Source organism: Manacus candei, unplaced genomic scaffold (genome assembly GCF_025592945.1).
Source record: "Manacus candei isolate 608988 ecotype Guabito, Panama unplaced genomic scaffold, ASM2559294v1 h1tg000014l, whole genome shotgun sequence".
Classification (NCBI taxonomy): Eukaryota; Metazoa; Chordata; class Aves; order Passeriformes; family Pipridae; genus Manacus; species Manacus candei.
In genome coordinates this window covers 54,271,313-54,293,483 of record NW_026138062.1, presented here as the reverse complement: position 1 = coordinate 54,293,483, position 22,171 = coordinate 54,271,313, and the positions used below count along the sequence as shown (strand labels likewise).

At 38.0% G+C, this 22,171-nt stretch overlaps 1 protein-coding gene across 3 annotated transcripts in view; it reads right to left on the bottom strand.

Annotated features, from left to right (window-relative positions):
* KPNA1 (karyopherin subunit alpha 1) overlaps positions 1-22,171 on the bottom strand; it is a 58,930-nt gene that overhangs the window by 18,298 nt on the left and 18,461 nt on the right. For all 3 annotated transcript variants that reach the window (XM_051780793.1, XM_051780794.1, XM_051780795.1), the window contains 6 exons: positions 20,844-20,975; positions 12,826-12,914; positions 11,457-11,556; positions 10,735-10,898; positions 9,495-9,573; positions 7,200-7,325 (listed from right to left, as the gene is read on the bottom strand). In XM_051780793.1, the coding sequence (XP_051636753.1) occupies positions 7,200-7,325; positions 9,495-9,573; positions 10,735-10,898; positions 11,457-11,556; positions 12,826-12,914; positions 20,844-20,975 (690 nt within the window). The remainder of the gene's footprint in view (positions 1-7,199; positions 7,326-9,494; positions 9,574-10,734; positions 10,899-11,456; positions 11,557-12,825; positions 12,915-20,843; positions 20,976-22,171) is intronic.

The following is a 22,171-nucleotide window of genomic DNA, read 5'->3' as shown; positions in this document are numbered from 1 at the left end:
AGCAAAACCAAAACAAATAAACAACCCAAAACAAACCAACCACCCAAACTCCCAAAGGCAATATACACCACTGACTTATGGTTTTCAGGTAGAATAAAGGAATTAAAGGTATTCTAGCTCTGCTGCCCTCACTGTGGTGTGAGGTATGGAATTCACCACATGCAGAAGTCTGAAAACAGATTTTGTACTTAAACACAAAGTTAAACCTGAAAGAGATAAATCTTTGACTTTCACTAGTCCACAAACTAATATGACCTTGTCGGTAATGCCATATTTTGCTCTTAATTAAGATACTTTTGAAGTCCTACTACCACAAACAGCATGTGAAGATTTTTAGATCACCTGTGCAAACTATGATAAACCAAACACACATATTTAAGGGAATTGGATGCCTGTGTAAACCACAACTCTGTGTGAATCGTGTCATTCCTTTTGAAGAAGAGCCTCTGACAATTCTGAGCTTCTACCTTTATCACATTTTGTAAAAATGTATTTCATTCCAGTGTTTTTAAAACTGACCAGGCAATGTATCATTTGCTACATTTGCCCATGTCACTCTTCAGCAAGAATAGGAAACCCTAAAAGAGGAAAAATACGGCACAGATCCTGTTGCTACCATGATGAGCCATACTCCATACTCCCACTTCCAGATGTTCTTGTGAAAATTTAAGGTATATTAGAAAACAAGTGATAAGTTTCTTAACCTGTCAAGAGAAGAGAACTCCTATGATGTCTTCACTGTCAGACATGGAAGATTGTGTCTGATGTACTGCCTTTCATAGCTTTTCAACGGGTTGCGAAGTTAAGACAGATCATTTTCTGAGGTATGTGATAGCCTTTCATACCCTTCAGAAGGGTCCACAGTCAGGATTAAGCTTCAGTTGTGCAGTTCTCCTTCTGACTCCCAGGAAGATGTAGTTCCCCTTCTCCCTGACTGGGGAAGCTATCCACTGAAGTACAGCAAAGCTGTATACAAACTAGGAAATTAACAAACAAAAACTATACTTAGTGACAATCATGACTGCATCAGGATATACACATCCACCCCAAACTTAAAAGCACAGAAATAAAGAGGGGAAAGACTGCTGTATTCCACCACGCTTTTCAGTTGCCTAGGTACTGTTGATAACACACTCTGAAAGGCTTTCACATCCACCTTTGGTGGGGAAATAAACCCAAACCTTCTGTGCTTTAGTAAGAGCTACCAAAAAAAGTTCAGCACGCACATTAACACATCTCATGCATGTTAGTTTACATTGCCTTAATGCTATAAAGAGTTTACTTGATTGTGTTGGAGTGCAAATCTAACAGTGAAGGCTGCTGCCTTATCTTTCAGGAATGGCAGTGAAAGCCTTTGGAGTGTGCTACCAAACAGCATTGTAGGCAGTATGGAAGTGGAGATGAATATAGAAGTCCTTCCCTCTAACTTTATATTTCTATACTTTACAGTGGGTGGATGGAGGGAATGTAACCCAATGCAATCTTAAACAACACTAAATATAGCTCTGTCTGTTAATAGTGATTAGGTAAAATACCTATTAGATTTACCAAATATTTTATTCTCTTCTTTGTGTGAAGAAGGGATCGCTAGATTATGGCTTGAGCACTACCCAAAGATTCCATAGTATTCTAACATCTCGACTGATCTGGAGCAACAACCCACTAGTCAGATCAGCTGGTAACTTGCAATAATGTGGTTTACTATGCCAGGCAGACATGAAAAAAAAACTATCATGTGCTCAAATTGTTCTTGTCTGATTTCTGGCTAAAGACTGGGCATGTTCAAGATCCAATCTGTATCACAGAGACTGGAATAGGTCTGGCTCCAGTCAACGACCTCCAGTAGGAACTGTTGAGCAATTTGGAGGGACTGGAGAGAAAGGAAAATAAATTATTTACATTAGAGCTGCATCTAGTATTTTAGAATTTCTTACCTAAGGAAGACCAATTCTCAAGAAAAATGTTTTAATTCATCACAATGTGAAATTAACTTAGAGAAAGAAAAAAAAAAACCTATCAACTCACAGACGAAACAGGTTCACCCATGAACTTAGTTAAGTCAGATATGGTTCCCAGATGGGAATTATCCTTTATCCTCACAGCTATTAAAAACAGACTATGCTTTTATTCTCCATTTTAGTATATGACCATTTTCAAGAAACACTTTACCAAACAGCATTTTCCAACTTCAGAAATTACTTTTTTATAGTGTTTTTCAGCTCAAATGTTTACAATGATTTTGACATTAAATAGGAGTTGCCTGAAATAATACCTCAGAGGAGTTTTTTGACAAATGCAGACCTGTCAGCTCTGAAGTTGAAAGGAGGTTTCATCACACCTTGTATCTCGCACAACATTCTCTAGGTTGAGACAGGAAACTAAAGAATCAAGACCCTTTCTGGAACTTATTACACATGTGCAATGAGATTTGCCTTTAAACACAAGATAATTGGTTCAATTACACCTGCAATTGCCAATTTTACTTCCAAGAAATATTGGCTTTTAGATCAAGCGTGCTGTAAGTATTTTCTACTGTCCTTTACTTCACAATTTTTCTCCTTCTGCAGTTCCAAAAAATCTAAGCCTCGTGATGGACATGATTTGAAATATGTCATCATTACCAGGATAGTTATCTCCCACTCAGAATCAGAAACACTATTTTTTTAATCTCATTTTTTTAACTGTCAGTATAGATTAAATTGGGTATGCACTTAAGGAAGTCAGTGTTTCACTACAAAGCATGTGTGTGCTTGCAGTTCGAAGGCAGCTCAGTTACTCTGAATGGGGCCTGAGGGACTTTTAAATGAAACACAGATTTCAGTTTTCAGAAGATGCTGCTTTTATTTTTTTCCCTGGACTTGCATAATGAATCAACATGCTTCCAGCCTTGGCTGTGACATGTCCTAAGGCAGATGCTTTTAAGCTGCATTCTTTTAAATCTGCATGTATTCTAGTAATTTGACACTGGTTTCTTCCTGATGCAAGAATCCTGAGAATGAAAGCTTCTATCCACATAATCAAAATCATTTTTCTATGCAGAGTTAAGGGGCTTTTTTTGTACTTCTAAAGAGTCACTGCTAGAAATGAAGGTGCAATATTAATGGCTCATGGCATGAATTTCCCTCTCCCTACTTCCCACTTCACCTTTTCAACCCACAATGGAATTCTAATCTGCTCTCAGTAGGAAGGCAGATGATCTGTCACAAGACACACCAAAACATTTAAACACTACTAAACACACACATATATGGACTAACGATTTTGTTCAGGTAGGTTAGGCAAATTTTGTTTTAACAAAGGAGAGATTATTTTATCCTTACTTGTTTTCAAATAAAGATGTGATATCAGTTTAGAAGACCAAGGATTACCAGGGGTATAGTTAAGACTCTTCAGCTAAAGCCTCACTTTTACATTGCCTGAGTAGTAGATACCAGGTGTAAGAACACTGTGCAAAGTAGGGCAGGCACTTACTCCTTCACTTTAAAACAGGGCAAGGTGGTACAGTGAATACTTATATAGAACTCACAGAAGTAAGTACTCTATTGAAATAGCTTCTGCTGCACTAGAATTCAAGTTACCTCTAGGACTCTTCACAACCGTTACCTTCAGTGGATCAAGAATATGAAAATAGAGAGCCTGAAGTTTTGAAAAAATGCTCTAATAATAAACTTTACTTTCCACTTCCACTTTTGATACTTCTTTATGGATTGACTTGTACGGATACCTGATTTTCTCAAGCCCTTCTTAAGTTTGCAACATCCCTATACAATTTTGCATCCTGATGCAACCCTCCAACAGGCTTGGGAAAAAACACAAAGTTAAGAAAATGGTTGGACTGTTCCAGCCATCCCAGAAAATACTCTTAGACTATCCAGAAAAAGCAGAAATGGCCCTCCAGAGAAAAAATAGTTTCTAAAGTGGTAATAGCAGGGATAAAGCAGCCCAAATATTCGTCACTGGAAGAAATGAAAAGGCAAAAACATTTTTACCTTAGTACAAGCAGTAGTAACTACCTTCTCTGTACTGCTACTTACACAGCAGTTACAATTGCTGATGAGGGAAAAAATAGTGGTACAGTTGCTGATTTTACAAAGTACTTTTTGTTAGAAATTCAGCTAATCCATGGATTAATGCACAAACCACAATAAAGGCAGAATCAAAATTCTTGGAGCTCTACCAAGGTTAGATTAAGTGACCATATCATTCTCTACATCTGACAAAAACCATGAACTTTGGTGGTAAAATCAAAACCCTGTCAGAGGAAGCCAGAGCAAATACCACTGTAGGAAGTTTCCTTCCTCACAGTTCCACTTCCATCTTAGTCACATCCTTACATAGACAAAGAAGGACCTATAGAGCTTTCTACCTCCAAAAGTTTTTGCATTTTGCCTACTCATTTCCTAAGATAAGCATCACTGAAGTTAGATGAGGATTTGCTTTTATTTCCAGGCATTTCCAGAAGTTTAGCAGAGACTGAGTTATCTTCCACAAAAGTATTAACTTTATTTCCAATGCTTTCTGAGATGAAGAACTCGTTCAAGGTATTAAGGCTTTTAGGCTGTCCCTTCAGCAGCTGAATGCTTTTTGTAAGGGAGAACATAAAACGAAAAGATTCCAAGTGTCAGCTGCAAAGGGTGTAATACACTTATTTCTTAGGAAAAAAAATGCAGCCTTTTCATAATCTTGTGCAAGTTTTCTGCAGAAAGAGAAATAATTCCACCTCTTGGGTGAAGAGGGTCAGCCACTTCATGCTAATTCTGATCATACAGAATGAATAACCCAGAGTCACCAGTTTTAAGACCAGCAAGCATCAAACTGCCTTCCAAGGAAAAGGATAGAGGGGAAACAGGCACTCCTTGGCCACTTTTGCCAATCCATTGTGGGGCTTGGTTCACTTGCTGTGTAAACATGCATTGTTCCTGCCTGGTTACTAATGAGTGAGACAAATATTTCTTGTATCTAATATTTCTGCCAATTACTTCTATTCCTCAAGGAATAGATGTCTTCAGCTGGACTTTCATGCATCCTCTGCAATCTCTAAAAATACTCTGTATCCAGTGAGTGAGAAGAGAATTGAAAAACCTGACCTCAGAAGAATTCAATTTTATTTATGTGAGACTGTTATTGAACTGCCTTTGATGGAAACACTTGTATTTATCAGATAAAGCCTGGTTTCAAGGCCAGGGCAGATGGGGCCCTGGGCAATCTGACCTAGTGAGTGGCATCCTCAGCCATGGCAGGGGGGTTGGAACCAGATGATCTCTAAGGTCCCTTCCAACCCAAGCCTTCATGATTCTGTGATTCACTACAATCTGTTTTTTTAACACTTCTGAAAGAGAAAGGGAACGAGGCAATGTTTTTTGCATTGGGTTTGGGTGGCAAGGTTTGGGGCGGGGGCAGTACTACAGAGGTAGCTTCTCTGAGTAGCTGCCAGAAACTTCTCCTATGTCTGACAGAGCCAAAGCCAGCTGGCTCCAAAATGGGCCTGCAACTGGCCAAGGCCAAAGTCATCACCAATGGTTAGTAACACCTCTGTGGTAACATATTTAAGAAGGGGGAAAAAAATTATTGGGCCGAAGTAATTGCAGCCAGAGAAAAGTGAGAATACGTGAGAGAAACAACTATGCAGGCACCAAGGTCAGGGAGGAAGGTGGGGGAGGAGGTGCTCCAGGCACTGGAGCTGAAATTCCCCTGCAGTCCATGACGAAGATCATGATGAGGTAGACTGTTCCTCTGTAGCCCATGGAGAACTCCACACCTGAGCAGGTGGATGCCTGAAGAAGGCTGTGACCCCATGGTAAGCCCACACTGGAGCAGGTTCCTGGCCGGATCTGGGGACCCGTGGAACGAGGAGCCCACATTGGAGCAGGTTTGCTGGTGAGGCTTGTGACCCTACAGGGGACCCATGCTGGAGCAGCCAGTCCTGAAAGACTGCCTCCTGTGGAAAGGGACCCACACTGGAGCCTTTCATGAAGAACTGCAGCCTGTGGGAAGGACTGACACTGGAGAAGTTTGTGGAGGCCTGTCTCCCACGAGAGGGACACGATGCTGGAGCAGGTGAAGGACTCCTCTCCCTGAGGAGGAAGCAGTGGCAGAAACAACCTGTGATGAACTGACCTGCACTCCACAGGGGAGGAGGTAGAGAATCAGGAATAAAGTTAAGTCCAGGAAGGAGTGAGGGGGGGAGGAAGGTGTTTTTAGGATTTGTTTTACTTCTCATTATCCTACTCTGATTTTGATTGGTAATAAATTCTATTAATTTCCCAAGTTGAGTCTGGTTTTGCCTCTGACAGTAACCAGTGAGTGATCTCTCCTTGTCCTTCTTTCAACTCATGAAACTTTCCTTGTATTTTATCTCCCCTCTCCAGCTGAGAAGGGGAGTGATAGAGCAGCTTTGGGGGATGGATACCTGATACCCAGCCAAGCCAAACCAATATCCTTGAAAGCCAAGCAAAAAATTCCCCTATGACAGCTGTTCTTGAACAGAAGTCCACATTCAGGGAAAACAAAATGTATTGAGCTGTTTCTTCTTCATCTAGCCAAAGAAAAAATTTTCCCTGGGGAAAAGATGTTCCATCTCTCATTTATTCCAGCTAGAGGCAAGTCCTGAGAATTCTTACTTATGGCTGATACTCAGTCCAGACTCAGAACAAAGATCTGAACTTTTGGAGGCCTTTTAGAGACTGACATAAGGGAGTGAGACATTTGCTTCTGTGTGCTATCACTTAACAAGAAAGGATTACAAAATTTGGTATAATCAGAAAGGACAAATCCCAGTGCAACATGTTAGATAGCCTCCATTATTGTTCAGTTTAATAAACAGTAATTTTAGATTCGGCTAAGCATGCCTCCCTGTATCAGAAATTAGAAATCAGAAATAAGAAAATATAAACAGGAATGAAGTATTTTACAATGTAGGGCTGTCTGTAAAGTTATTTGATTCTCAAAGGTTGTAGCTCATTCTTTTCATTACTTGAGAATTTCTGTATCTCAGCAATTGTTAAAAGCACAAAGCAAATTATTTAAGACAAAATTTTAGCTCCATTTTGTCATTCCCTAACATGACCATCTTCCCCCCTTATACCCGTGACTGTACATACACACAGATATGCCCTTTATACACAAAAAAGTGTACCACCTGATGTGTGTTTCTTCTAGCCTGCAAGACAAAGATTACTGACCATAGCTGAAAAGGTTACCTGGATCTGTGCTCTGTTTCCAGCTGTTATATTAGATATTGTCCAGCATGCTTCCTTTTTGATAGATTCTTTCGGGCTGCTTAGCAAGTGCAGTAAACTCTGCAGGGCTGAACAATTCAGAATTACCTGAATACAAAAGGAAAAACAAAACAAAACAAACAAACTACACCTTAGAAAAAAATTAGGATAAAGAATCACAGGAACAAGAATACAATGTCTCATCAGATGATCCCAAAAAGTTTTAATAAAAACCCCAAACCACCAAACATGAACAAAACAAAAAAATAGCAAGAACTAAGAAATAAATCTTAGCAGGAAAGCTAATAAGCAAAACAACTCAGTCATTCAGGTAGAAGATCACGCCTTTATAATGATTTCAGTTGTGACCTGAACACAAGAAGATAACAAGCCCATTATGACCAAACAAAAATAAGATGATGGTATTTTCCTGTATTTTTGTATACTTGTAAGCTCCAACTACTTCTGTTTTCCACATCAGCTGGCACTGTGGGGCAGCTGTTGCCAGTGTTGTGTCCAGTGACATTATGAATGGTAATTCTTATATGAAAAATTACAAAAAAATTGTAAAAAAACCCACAATTTTACAGAGCAGAAAAATTGCAAGAAAATTTCTATTTCCAAAAATCAAAATTTTAAGTGCTGAAAGTACAACAGAAAATGCCCCAGAACTTGGATGCCACAAGACAGATTATTTGATTATGTCATGTGTGATAGTGAAGGGCTTTTTGACATTCTAAAAGGCCACAACAAGGTTCAAAGACTGAAAAATGAACTTTTTTTTTAAAATTAAATTCCAACTTGTTACAATTAAGCTAAAAATTGGGAAAGTCTACCAAGAAGCACAGCAGTTTTGCCTTGTGTGGCAAAAGCAGACAGCTTAGAAAGAACAGCGTGGTAGAGAATTTTATAAGAAATACTCCAGTTGAGCTGAATCATAATCAAGATTTCTGATCATGGAATCTGTGGACTGAATTCACTTGTTCTTATGTCCCTGGGCCCATACTCTTCAAATTTTTCGACTAAGATTAAAAAAGCAAAGGTTATGGTTCAGGATTGTATCAGGTGTCTGCTGGGATAAATATACTTATTTCTTCATGCCCATTACTATGGTTTTAGCTATCTCCAAGCAGTGGCAATTGTTAACAGTTGGAAATGAGAGAAAAGAGAAAGCAGATTTGTGCTCTAAGATTGTACAGAGAAGTTCTCAGGCAACTGGCTTGTATGTTGCATTCATATTCAGAAATGTATTAGCTCTCAAAGCTGGGCTCTTCCTTCTGACTAATGATTTTTATATGCATCCTGTATCATTTTTTAGCATACAGCACAACCTTCGGGCAGGACCATCAAATTATCCTACTTAAACAGTTCTCTAGAATTTTAGGAAAGCTTATGGTATGCTCCTCTGAAAAAATCATCCACAACAAAAAAGCTTATAGATTTTTTTAGCTAAAATCTAAGATCTGTGCAGTATTTAATAACCCGTGTTACATTTTAATTAGTGATCCCTTGTGGTTTTATCTTCAATGAAATTATGAAATCACAAAACACACCTTAATCATTCTTTATGACTGATCTGTGAAACAAATGCCACTGAAAAAAGTACAAGAATGCCTATGCAATTCAGCTACACAAAATACATTGTAACAGTCAAAAAATCATCTTATCTTCCTCCTAGTGATAAGATATTCAAACAGTGCTCTGGTGCTGCTAACTCATCTTTAACTCAAACCTCACTGTTACAGAAGCATCCCGGTGACAACCTAGTGCTTCTGAGAAGCATCAGGTTTCCTGGCTCCCAATTTAATTCCAATGAAGTGGTGGGAGTCACTGCTTCCTACTGAAGCTTCCCCAAACTTGTGCTCAGACACAGCTACATACCATCCAAAATCTGACCAGACACTTGTTTTTGGTATACTCATCCGAGATTCCCAACAACAGCATTCAATGTGACAGGCCTCAGATACCACGGCACATCACTCAGCATAAAATTCAGCCTAAGAGGCAGACCTGTTTTAAACAAACAAAGAAAACCCACCCCACCCTTGAGGGGTATTGCACAGCTGTCTGTAAGCCTCAAACATAGCTACCTAGGAATCACCAGCAGTTCAGGACTGAACAGAAAAACTGAAAACCACCACATGTTTTGAAGCAATTAGTGTCATCAATCCTCACTTTTAAACTTCAAAAGGAACAAGAGGAGATGCTTGTGAACAGGTTACCACAACTGACAGAAAGATGAACTGCAGTACAACACAAGAGAAAGTGAATCCATACCTGGGTCTGGATATCATCTCCTGTGACAATGTTGCCAACAGCTCGTAAGGCAGGAGATACAACTTTGTAGTCATTGTGCCTAGAATTGAAAAGAAAAATTAAAGTATTAACCATCCTGAGGCATCTCCATCTTTACATTCTCAAGGAAGAAACATCCATCAGCCAGGGGAAACTTCCCTGATAAGTCTGACTTAACTCTCATTACCTAAATCAAAACATTCTGATTTTAAACTAATGGTAAGCCTTTCTGGGGTTTCTAAATATTTAGGCCTTCAGACATCATTCAGCAGCATAAAAATAAAATATTAGAAGAATGCAAGTACTTCAAAGTTTAAGCATCCTTGGAAGGGAAAAATAATCAGCTTTAACTATAAAATATACTTAATGTAGCACACACAAAGGCAGAGAATGAGACAGAAAAATAAAGACAGAACCTGTGTGTTTAACTCATACAGCTGTTTGATCACCTTCTGTCATCATATGCATCCCTCCATCATCATTGTTAAATCAGGTTTAGAATAGGAAGGGTGAAGAAAGGAATTTTTTTCTCAAATGAAAACACTTGTTTATAAAAAGCTACTTACAGGCACTATGTTCTATTCATTAATCCAGTATCACATTCACTTTAATCTTAAAAACCTTAACAGTCTTTTTATTTACATCAGTGAAAACCATTATTCCTTTTTCTTAGGCAATTGAATGTTCCAGGTCCTGACCTTAGGCCTGAAGAAATGGCTTTGAACAAGGCCAGTCTCTGTGACTCCAACTCTCACAGTTACACCTTACTGACCAAAGTGTGCATATACTCTTCTACAGTAAGGGTTTAGGAAATTATTTATATTTCAAGTTCCTGGTACTGTCAATTCTAGTAAATTTAACTATTTCTTACATTTCTATCTTTGTTATCCTTTTGCAATTTCCTTTTAGGTAAATACAACATGGTCTTCAATAGCACAGGGAAAATTCCAGCATATATTATGGATTTTACAAAAGTGTAGCTGTTAGACGCAGGGGAAAAAATCTCTTAAGAAATAGCAAAACTAGTAAAAGAAAAGTTCCATTGTTTCTGTTACTCATGACAAATAGAGAACATTGAACAGACAGGTAAAATTAAAGCTCGCATCTTGCTCTTTGGAAAATTATGACATTTCAAGACATATTTAATTGAACTTCCTATTGTTACAACCTTGATTTTAGGGAAAAGAGTAGACAGTAAGCTTGCTGATAACAAGTTTCTTACATTAGCAGTTCCACAAGTCTTCTGCAGACTCCTGCATCAATCACAGCCTGGATTTTATCATTGGGGCCATCAGACAAATAGGACAAAGCCCAGCAGGCATCAGCTAATACATCCGTATCATTGACAAAGAGCAGCCAGGAAAGCACACTAAGACAAGGTGAAACCTGTAAAATATTAAGAGGAGAGACATAAACCATACAATTAGAAGGGCCAATAGATCTATTATTATGTCAGCTAATTTTCTATGTGTCATTTAGGCTAGGCACTGGCATATTAAGGTTCAATACTTAGAAAATTTCAGACCTAGGTAGCACTTCTGTGCAGGGCTGTAGCTACACAAGCACAGAGGAGCACGTCTGCAGAAAAGCACTATGAGAATTCTTCAGCCTCTGCAGTACAAAGTCTTAAGTTGTCTACGGCAACTTAAACTCATACTCGTCTGCTAAGATGTTCCACAATTGCACTACAGCAGCCAAGGTGTACAGTGGTGTTCTGCTAAGGGATGGTCATCTCCAGTACAGGAACAGCAACAAAGTTAGGAGGCAGCCATATGAAAACAGTGGTTGCGAATGTCTGCCCAAAAAATTTCACCTGTAAGAAGCCCATGATATATTTCAGAATTTCTCTGACCCATTCTTTCCATTTTGTTTACCTTTCACCACCCTCACTGATTATTTGGCTAGAACCACTTCACAACACATTTCCTTTCAGGCAGCTCTTACCTTGGCAAAATCGGGAGGAGGATTTTTCCCTCTGCAGAGGTTGGATAGAGCCCATACAGCATTTCGAGTCATAGTGAGACGGTTCTGTTTTGAAAGTAATCTAAAACAAACAACAAAAAATTCCAACCCTTGCCTTTTAAAAATCAAAGCCAGGCAACCCTGTAGGGTCAACTAAGTGAATCATTAAAACAAACTCATTTTAACATACACCAGGGTAAAATACAGTAGGATTTTTTTCTATAAAATTACATTCTGAGGAAAATCATCCTTGATAGCTGGATACTAACACATATGCTAGATATAGGAATCTAGTATCCCAATAAGTAAAATAACCATTACACTAAAAGTGTGTTTACTTAACTGTTTAGATACCGATGTGGCACACTAACAGTCAAAAAGTACAAGTATTGTGACAAAATTACTCAAAGAAGGAGGATACGCAGGTAGTTTTGGAGAGTTCCCTCTTAGCCAAACTGAATTTCTATGTCAGCCTCAGACTATGAGCCCCACTTTGGCATAGGAAAATGCAGAAAGGCAAGACCTAGTTTTCCCACAGGACAGTTTCTTTTTCCCATAGTTATCCCACAGCGTTTTTATGAGAGCATTGGAGAATTCTCCTGCTGCAAACAGAATCTGCAAAGGAGAGAGACTGAGTAATCGTAATTTGGACATGACAACACAAGATGGTGTCACTGTTTAAGCAATAATATGGTCCTTAAGCAGAGAACCATCAAGATAATTAGCAGACTAGAGAAATGGCATGCAATGGGATTTGTTCAGCCTTAGAAAGAGATTGTGTAAGGGGAGGTATAACTGCCGCTGGCAACAGTTTAACAGGCGGACAGAGAAAACAGGAAGCCAGATCCTTCTCACAGTTGCACAGTGACAGGACCAAGAGGCAACCATCACAAGGCAAAACAGAAAATTCTGATTAGGTATCAGAACACCACGTTTCACCATGCCACGGTCAAACACCGCAACAGGTTGCCACAGGTCGTTATGGAATCTACTTCTGATGTTCCAAATTTGACTGGTTAAGTAGTTGAGCAACCTAATCTGATCCACCTGCTATGAAGAAAGGCTTTGAGTAGATGACCTCCAGAGGTGTCTTTCAATTTAAATTATTCCGTGACTCTAAAATAAGCCCAGGCATCCACCCACACTGTAGTATAAAATAGTTCCAGCTTAGCTGCTTCTAAAACATGTTCCCATTTTAGGTTCTCTGGTAAAGTAGTTCAGGACTCCCCACTAAAAAGTCTGATCAGTCCACAATTAAAAAAAATTATTATTCTTCAAGGTAAAAAAACAAAATTTCAGTCTTATCAGACACTCAAGTAAAATTCTGGAAAACATATTAAAACAGACTTACTGCAATAAAGGAGGCAGGATATTACAGTCCAAAACGTAATCTCTGCACATAGTGCTGTCTCCAGCAATGTTGCCAAGAGCCCACACTGCCTGTAAAGAAAAACAGAATAGTAATTGCTTTTATTCTCAAAATTCCACCAGTTTAACATATGTATTAGAGTTGGGAGACACGCTGTTCTGACTGTTAGATCCTGGACAACATAAGAAGGGCAATGCATTCTGGTTGAGTATTACAGTCAAGCTCATTATATGATTCAGGAATATTTATACAGACCTAAGAGGAATACCATAACAGCCAACACGTATATCTCCAAAGACTCTGTAGGCAGACATAGCCTTGCTCTGTCCACAGTATAAGAGATAAGCTCGTCTCCCCAGGCTTAGTAACATTCTGTTCTACACTCCTCCTTGTTCAGAGCTAATTTAAATCCAGATGTTCATACCACAGGTCAAGCAAGTCTGTATCTACCCAAAAATGTTGGTGTGGAACAGCCCATGTTAGTATTTCCTAAAAGCCATAAAAGCATGCATTATTTACACAGTCAGATAAGGATGATGACAACAACTAAGATAAAGATGAGAATCTGTATGCAAGATAAACCAATATTCAGAATCAAAGAGTTTAGATGAGCATTGACATATATTCTTTAAGATAAAACTATACAAGACAACCACTGTTGCTGATTAAGCCATATGCATGGCAAATTGCAAGGACAGATACTTTCTCCCTTGGGCATCAGTACTACCATAACACCTCATTTTGAGAAGATCAAAAATATCAGAATTAAAGATGCATGAAATTCATCCTCTGTAATATGATGAGAATAAAATATTCCATTGTTTTTGATTTATACATTTGGGCCAAGTGGCATCTTTGATATCACTGTCCACTAGTATGAGAGCTATAACTATAAAAATTACTAGCATTCTATATGAAATATAAAAGCGATTTTATGAATTCCATGCAAATTGCAGACAATATTTCATCACACAAGAAAGCATACAAAATTCACATTTGCTATTTATTTCAAGTTAGCAGAAGGCTAAGTCACATCAAATAGATACATGTATATGCTTATTTGGTTGGCTTATTTGGCATTTGGCTTCATAGATACATGTATCTATACAACCACTGGAAATACTTCCAATTCTGCATAGAGGACAAAAGCAATCTTACTTATCATGGATAGCAGCTGAATGTCCTCCTCAAATTTCTCTTCAGTTAAAGGCTATGTATTTAGCTGTAGTAAAATGTGTTACAGTGCATAACTTTCTCCAGTCGAACACAGGCAAGTTCCTCAAACAAAATAAACGTGTTTTTCCCTATAACTATTGGAAATAAACTGCTCCTCTAAAAAAACTGACAGAATAAGCCAAATTTGTTACCTAAAGGTAATTCCTGGACAATCCAAAATAAACTTATTTATTCACTTTCAACGTGATGTCAATTGATTTACTGCATTAGATTTCTGCTGTAATGTGTTTGTAAACAGTGGCAAAGAGATGCTACTTTGAAAAACAGACTTCAACCACTCTGGAGGTCCAAATCCACTAGCAAACCCTGCAAAACTAATACAGCTAAAACCAGATGTATATACAGATGTCAGCTTGCTAGATACAAAATAAAAAGAGGACTCCTCTGTACCAGTACTACTAACAATACCATAGGATCGGAGGTCATTAAACTGCAAGTTGTGAAGAGACTAGGAGACTGTTCTGGGGAAGGATTAGTTTGTTTTGTTTCCTACTGTTTTCCAGGCTTCTGCTGTCAGCCACAGCCAGAGGCAGGGCACGAGACTATATTGACCTTTGCTGTAAAACAGCACAGCATTATTACTATGCAACATTTCCCCAAAACTGATCCTTGTCATGAAAACTTATTTTTCATTCCAATTCTTACTCTTTCAAACCCTTGTGACAACAGGTTATCTGAAAAGTATAACCTTGGGTCTGGCAGCTTCATGGACTCAAGATGCAGAAGACAGCTACCAGAAAAATTTAGCTTAAGAGACATCCTGGAAAACATCACTTGTGTTAGAACTGCAAGGAACCACACCTGTTGCTCACAGCAATTTCTGCAGCAATGAGAAGCCTAAGATTTCAGACAGGTTCTAAAAAAACTTGTGGATCTTCTAAAAACATTTAGGGGTGAAGAAAGTTAGAATCTGCAATAATTTCCCTTCATTGAACAGTGACTGACTGTGTGAAGATACAGCCTCCTTGTCTGGACACCCTTACACATACCAAAACAAGGAAGCTGCATTTTACTTGTCTGTGGTCTTTGTTTCGCCATTAGAGCAGTATCTATTTTTAGGGTTGACAACAGTGATAATCACTTAATCCAAGAATCCATTCTGATCCCGAACGACAGACTAGCTTTGCAACAGCAAGTCTCACATCAAAAGGTCTGACCAGAGAAGCCAAATAGCATCTCTACTGCTTTACCCCTCTTGATTTTTTTTATGGCAGTAAGACTTGGCCAAGTAGTCTGATATCACAGTAAGAGAGGATTGTTGAAAGAAATTCTTGTAATGATAATGACTGACAGGACACCAAGACACAAATAATTGAAATTGAAATGTCTTTAGAAAAATATGCAAGGTTTCCTTCAGCAAGAAAACATCTTTCCTTAAGGAATTACTTTAGCTCTTCAGATAAGTGATGAACGTAAATGATTTAAACTCTCCTCAACAGACATTACCATAAATACAAAGCTCTGTCACGGTTCCCACAGACAACACACAAACAATGGAAGTTTCTTCAGGGTTTGTTTATTTGAATAATGTTCAGTGATTTTCATTTCTTCTTTTGTGCACTCCTCAATATCCAAATGCTTGCCATAACATTTTGGCTTTGTGCTACACATCCCCTATTTTTTTATCTTCTTTCCTGGATAGTTGCAGGGATATCTAATTCCATTAAATTTCAGAGCTTATTAAATAAAAAAAATTTGACTCTAAAAACAAATTCCATTTCAGTACTTTCTAATATCTACATCCAGACCTGAAGATGGCAGGAACCTGTAATTTTAAAATTTATAGCCTGACTTTTTAACTCACAGTTCAGATAGAAAGTTGTGTGTAAACTGAACATGCAAATGCTGCCTTGTTAATTGACAGCATCTATTTTTATACACCTGTATAAATTTCCATCTATTGCTAATAATTGAGATGGGATTGTCGCAGGTCTCCTGTTCATTTTACTCATCGTTGAACTACAGTGTTTTTTCCTGTAGTGTTGAATGACTTCAGTAGTCAGTAACAGTAAAGTGGAAGTTCTGTAAGGTACTGTTAAACCATATGGTGCCTTCTGTGAGTAATCCATGTGTTTTTTGACAACCCTCCACTTTCTCCTGGATGCCGAAGACTTTCAACCATTATTTCATTATGCCTTTGGATATTTAAACCAAGTGCTAAACCAACCACCAACAGTGCATAGAGTCTGTACCTCTCAGTGGTGAAGAACTATTATGAAGTAAGAACCAACACTTTCTCTACATTTGGCTGTTGACACAGAAAATGGATCTAATGCTGGGATGACAATGGTGAAGACTGACTTGCACACAGGTGTGATTTGGTGATCACAAAGAAGGATACCAGAAGGCCACATTCCTAGGAGATGACTCCTACTATGTCCTAACAGAGAAAACACCTTTCTTTCAGTAGATGGGTGATCATAGTTCCTTATTTCTCTCATTCACCAAACAGAGAAAGTAGCTCATACTCACACCTTGGCTGTTTTTCCTTATTTTGATTACTAAGACCCAGCTAGTAGGACCGGTGAGGTAAAAGACAAACAACACTTGGACACCAGACTTACAGGTCACCTCTGGCAAGCAAACAATGGTTTCCAAAAGGAATAGCAATACAACTAGAAATGGAAAAAAACCGAGGGAAAAACACATAGATTACTTCAGCTGAAAATGCAAACTTCTCCAAAGCAGAACAGGACAGCTGGGGATGCTCGTGCCATCGGCCATCCAGCAGAGCATGATGACACAGATCTGTCACCGTGAGACAATCTCAGTCATCATCGACAGGGAGCACAATGCCTTGCACGGTTTTTGAAGAAAATTCCATGTTCATCACAAGTTGACATCTGGGTTTTAAATACTGCAGCATGGACAGTCAGGAAAGAACTGCAGCTAAAACACTGCTGAAGCCAGATCAGCCTTAAGCATGTCTAAAGGCGTTGATGGAGTTCTTCAATATAAATAATTTCAGGCAAGCATATCAACATTTCTAGATGCCTTCTGGAAGAAAACAATTGTGATAAGTGGAAGAAGGCTAGGACATATGTCACTGACTAAATCTAAAAATCAGTACACAGAAATGGGGAGAGGTGAGGAGACGTAGTCAAAGTGTTTTTCATAAATAATGTAGATCCTATGATAAATTCAATTTCACTGACAGGTAAAATGGATGCCAAATGGTTTGACCACTGCTCAAAGAGAAAGACTGACATATAATCTGAGAAAGACTGATAAACAATGCAAGCTATGAAAGAGTTTAAGGATGAGAGGGTAATTAAATGTCAGCTCAGTGGGAAACAGATCTTGCAAGATAAATCATTTCAACATGTATCTTATTAATTAAACACAGTTACAGAGATTCCCTCACAGACTACTATAAAACTGCTGATTTAGAATCTTCACTGGACTGTAACTAGCATACACAAAGGAAAATGTGCCACACGTTAGTTTAAAACTGGCTTATAAATATGAAAATACATGTGGGAAAATCACGATCAGAAGATAAGGTAAACTGGATTCTGTTCCTGAGCCACTGCTAAGGGAAGTTTCAAATAAAAGACAAAAACAACAGTAAATCTTTAAGACTGACTTACTAGAAGGCAAACACAGTGGATAACTAGCCAGTAAGTAAAATAAAAATATTAAAAATATTTTTGTTTATGCTATATTACATATTGAAAATCATATTACCACTAACATTTTCTTCTACAGATTTGCTATCCCCTTTAGAACAAAGAAAGGCTTACTAAACACAGCCTTCAATATTTCTGTTTCTCTTCATCTTTTGCTATATGGTTGTAGGGTTAGCTTCTGACCCATCTGCCCTGGACATGTCGTTATTTTTTTTGTATTTTCCTGCAATTTTTGTAATTTGTTGCAAATGTAGCAGGAGTTGCTTGCAAATAATAATCTTCCACTGTGAGACATGATCAGGATGATCATTTTACAGGAGAGAAAATTATGACCAAATATCTTCCGGTTTCAAAAATACAGCTTGAGAAGCCCAGGACTAGATCTGCTCAAAACACAGGCCTAACCATAAAAAAAAGCTGCTGAGTTGTCCTCAACTACTAAACAAAATGGAAATATTTCACATTGAGCATATAAAAGCCACAGAACTAGTATCCACTTACTGAACACTGATAGGAGCAAATCACCCAGCATCAGACATTAAGCAATAGAAACATTTTTCTCACAAGCCTACAGTCTCCTTAATTGTAAGAACTTCTTTCCTATTCTCCTCCATACACTACAATGTGTTCCAACTTTAACAAACAGGGTCACAGTGTGACAAATGAAAGCCTCCTTTACTACCCATTCATCTGTTACCAGGGCAACAAGCTGTGCATATACTGCATGAGACAAGAGTCGTCTGGAAAAATACTATGCAACTGTGTACTAATGTTATCCTGTAATACAGAAGTACAAGAGCTAACTTTTCAGTGCTTAATGCTTTTAATTTTTGTCTTGGATGATATTGTGGTGAAGTGCTTGGGTTTTTTTAAAGCTGTTGGGAAGAAAAAGAGAATTTCTTTTATGTTGGCCTGTATTAAAGTCAGGTGTGAGCAGGGCTGCAATCTCTAGAGCTGCAGCACAGAAGCCCACTATGAAAAGGTGTAGGTAACACTGCAGGGTACACTTTCCTTCTTTAGCACAGCTTACTACAGAGCAATTTTTAACTGGTATTTAGAGATTATCGGCAATAGAGAGATCATGGATTTAGCAGCACCTGAACTGCACAGAAGAATATTTTTTGGTAATTACAACCAACCCACTCTGCCTGCCAGCAATCTGAACTTTAACATGACAGCAGTTTATTAGGAGGCAAAGGGGGAAGGAGACAGATAAACTACTTAACTGTGGCCCCTAAGCTCTTCTGTTAATTCACCCATCTTAAGACTGAAGGCTGCACAACTGAATGTAACCAGGTTCGCTCTTCCCACCTGCTCTCTGAACATCAGCAACAACCTAATAAAAAAAGCAAGTTAGGTCTTGCACAGAAGTCTGACCACTAGGAAAAATAAAAAATAAGAGTAGCCCTTACCATACAATTTGGAAAGTAATGCCACCAAGTTTAAAAAACAAACTCTAAAAGGTATCATATAGCTAAGTATGGATGGATTTTCACACGGGCAGAACATAGCATTTATGTGCCATTTCAGCAAGCTCCCTATCACATTTCTAATTTCTACAACAGCAGCAGATTCACTTACTCAAAGCTAAAAAAATGGACACAAAAATACCCCTTATTTTCTTTAACATTTTCTCAAACAACTGAATTCAATTTCTCCTAAAAAAGCCTTTTCAAAAATAATTTAGCCTGAGACAGAACACTGAAAATGGAAAGTTGCAAAGTGGAAGAACTTGAAAGCTATAAGCAACTGAGGAAAAAAAAATCTGTCCTGTGGAAAAAGTTAGGGAACCTGAAGTACAGGTGGTACATTCTGAGCCAGCTATAAGAAAGAAAGGCAAGTTACACAAAGCAATCCAATGTTTATGAGTCGGGACTCCTCCAGTCATGCATCTCAATACAGCCAAATGCAAGGTCAGACATCCAGGAACAGAGAATAGAGGTCGCACTTACAGGATGGAGAACTGAACCCTGGAAGTCAGTGACTCTGAAAAGAACAACGGATCATATGGGATAATCAGCTTAACCTGAGCTCGCAGTCAGATCTGCGGCAAAGAGTCCGCAAAGACACCTTGGATATTTACACACCAAAGTATCAAGGAGAAATGAAAACGAGGTACTATTCCTGCAAACAGCATTGCTGAAAGAGTGCTACTGAAATATCCAGTGCTTGTAGTTTCACCACCACAAAAAGATATTGAAATAAAGGAACATTCAGAAAAGGGTCACCAAAAAACAAACCAAACACCACAGAAATACTCTCATATGAGAATTCAGCACTTAAGTTCATTTGCTCAAGTAAAGCTTAAGCTATGGCCTGCAAGCATCTATAAGAAAAAACACAGAACTAATTGAGCAGACAACGAAAAAAAACCAAATACCTGGACCCAAATTTGTACAGTAAAGGTACTTATTTTCAATTTGGGATTAAGATTGGCTGAAACTAATTCTGTTAACACCATTAACGTTTCATCACCCTAAGTCTTCAAAGCAAGACTATATGTCTGAAATACATCCTTGTTCAAACACAAGTTATGGACCTAATGTGGAAACTACTGAATCAAATGTTTGGTCTGTGCTTTACACTGATCCCTGTGGGCCTTAAAGAATATCCATCTATGCTGTAACGAACTTAGAGAACAAACTATGATTTTCTTCTTAGAGAACAAACTATAATTTCCACTCATGCTTTATTTTCAGGAGAAACAAGCGTGAACTTTCCATCTCTAAAGCAATTATTCAAACAAGGCTCCCTGAATTCCTCAATACACAGAAAAATACTAACCCATTAGAGATTAGAATACTAACCCATTACCCCATCAGCTGTGGTTAAATATATCACTTCTAGAAAGAGGAAAATACAATACTTGCTTAGATATCTTAACACACACTAAGCAGAAAGGAACTGTTGTGCAAAACTGCCAAATACTACATTTTCTCTAAAGGCCTTCTTACAGGATAGCCTTGTTCCTTTCTGGGGAAGGAAAACAAACAAACAAAACCACAAAAAAACCAACCAAACAAACAAAAACAAAAACAACACTCAAACAAACAAAACAAAATCAAACAAAAAATCCCCCAACTCCACAAACCAAGACATACACACACAAAATTCAAAACTGTTTTCAATCTTTACCTGTTCCTGTACATCTTCAAACTCTGAACTAAGCAGCTCTATGAAGATGGGGACAGCTCCTGCTTGGATCACTATTCGAGTCTGAAGGGAATTTCCCGAGGCAATATTTGTCAGCACCCATGCAGCTTCAAACTGGAAAACAAAGTACAAAAGACAGTTTGCAAGGAACTTTCTGTGCTACACCAAACATGAAGACTAAATGTCTTTTAAAAACAGAAAGAACTGGCTTAGGAAAAATGTGAGATATTATTGATTAACAGACAATTTGCAAAGTAAGATTCAGAATCATAGTGTTAAGAGTTATCGCTATCACTTGAAATAAAAATTGCAGAAGTTCCTTACAAGAACATCGGGTTTGCTGTGGCTTTTCAAATATTTTTTTTTGCTATGCATTTATGTTACCTTTGCCTTTCCTTACTGCCTAAGAGCCTATACACAAAAAAAATGTGCTTTCCCACGTGACATGACACCTGCATTCATTGAATCACCAATGAAATTCCTGAAGATGCATGAAAAGACATTGTTTGAAAAAGCTTGATTGATATGAAGCAAATAAAAGACTCAAAGGAGATAAAAAAAAAAAGGAGATTTCTAAAAAAATTCAAAGTGCTTGTCTCCAGCTCTGGTGATCAGTATCACTGCCAAGCGTAATTAAGTGTACAATGGCTTTTTTCAAGACTTGAAGCAAAACTGAGATCCTGAATTAACACTTAGCATATTTTAATTGGTTTTGTAATTTATTTTTATTTTAATCTCAACCTGCAAAAGCATTAACTTTTTAAGATGAAATGCAAATTTTAATACTACCTGACAGAGGCCCAAGAAAACACAGATTTTAGAAATCCAGAGTTTGGTAGATTTCTGTATCCTTTTGGTTCAAAAATCAGTACACTACAGTAGCAAATTTAAATCTTATCAGATACATTCAGAATCTATAGAGTGAAAAGGTTATGAAAAGCTGAATGAAAAGGCAAACATCAAGAAACAATAGAAATGGAAAGCTGTAAGCTATAAATGACCAATTTTCATATTCCACTAAAAATCCTGTTGTATCTTCCAAAACTACCTATCTCTGAAGAGCAGCAAGGACTTATATTTAGAGTTTAATCATAAAAACAATTCCTGCTAAGGAGATGCACCAAATTCGGAAATAGGCCTGAATAATATCTCAAGAATTAAGCCTAGACTTGTAAGGCTTTTCATTTTTAAGTGTTATTAAAGACTTTAGTTTTGAAAATACAATTAATCATGTCCTCCTGATCAGCTACAGGAGAAATTATCTTCTAGGAAGATGTGATCAGAATAAACAATTCCAAAACACATCACTG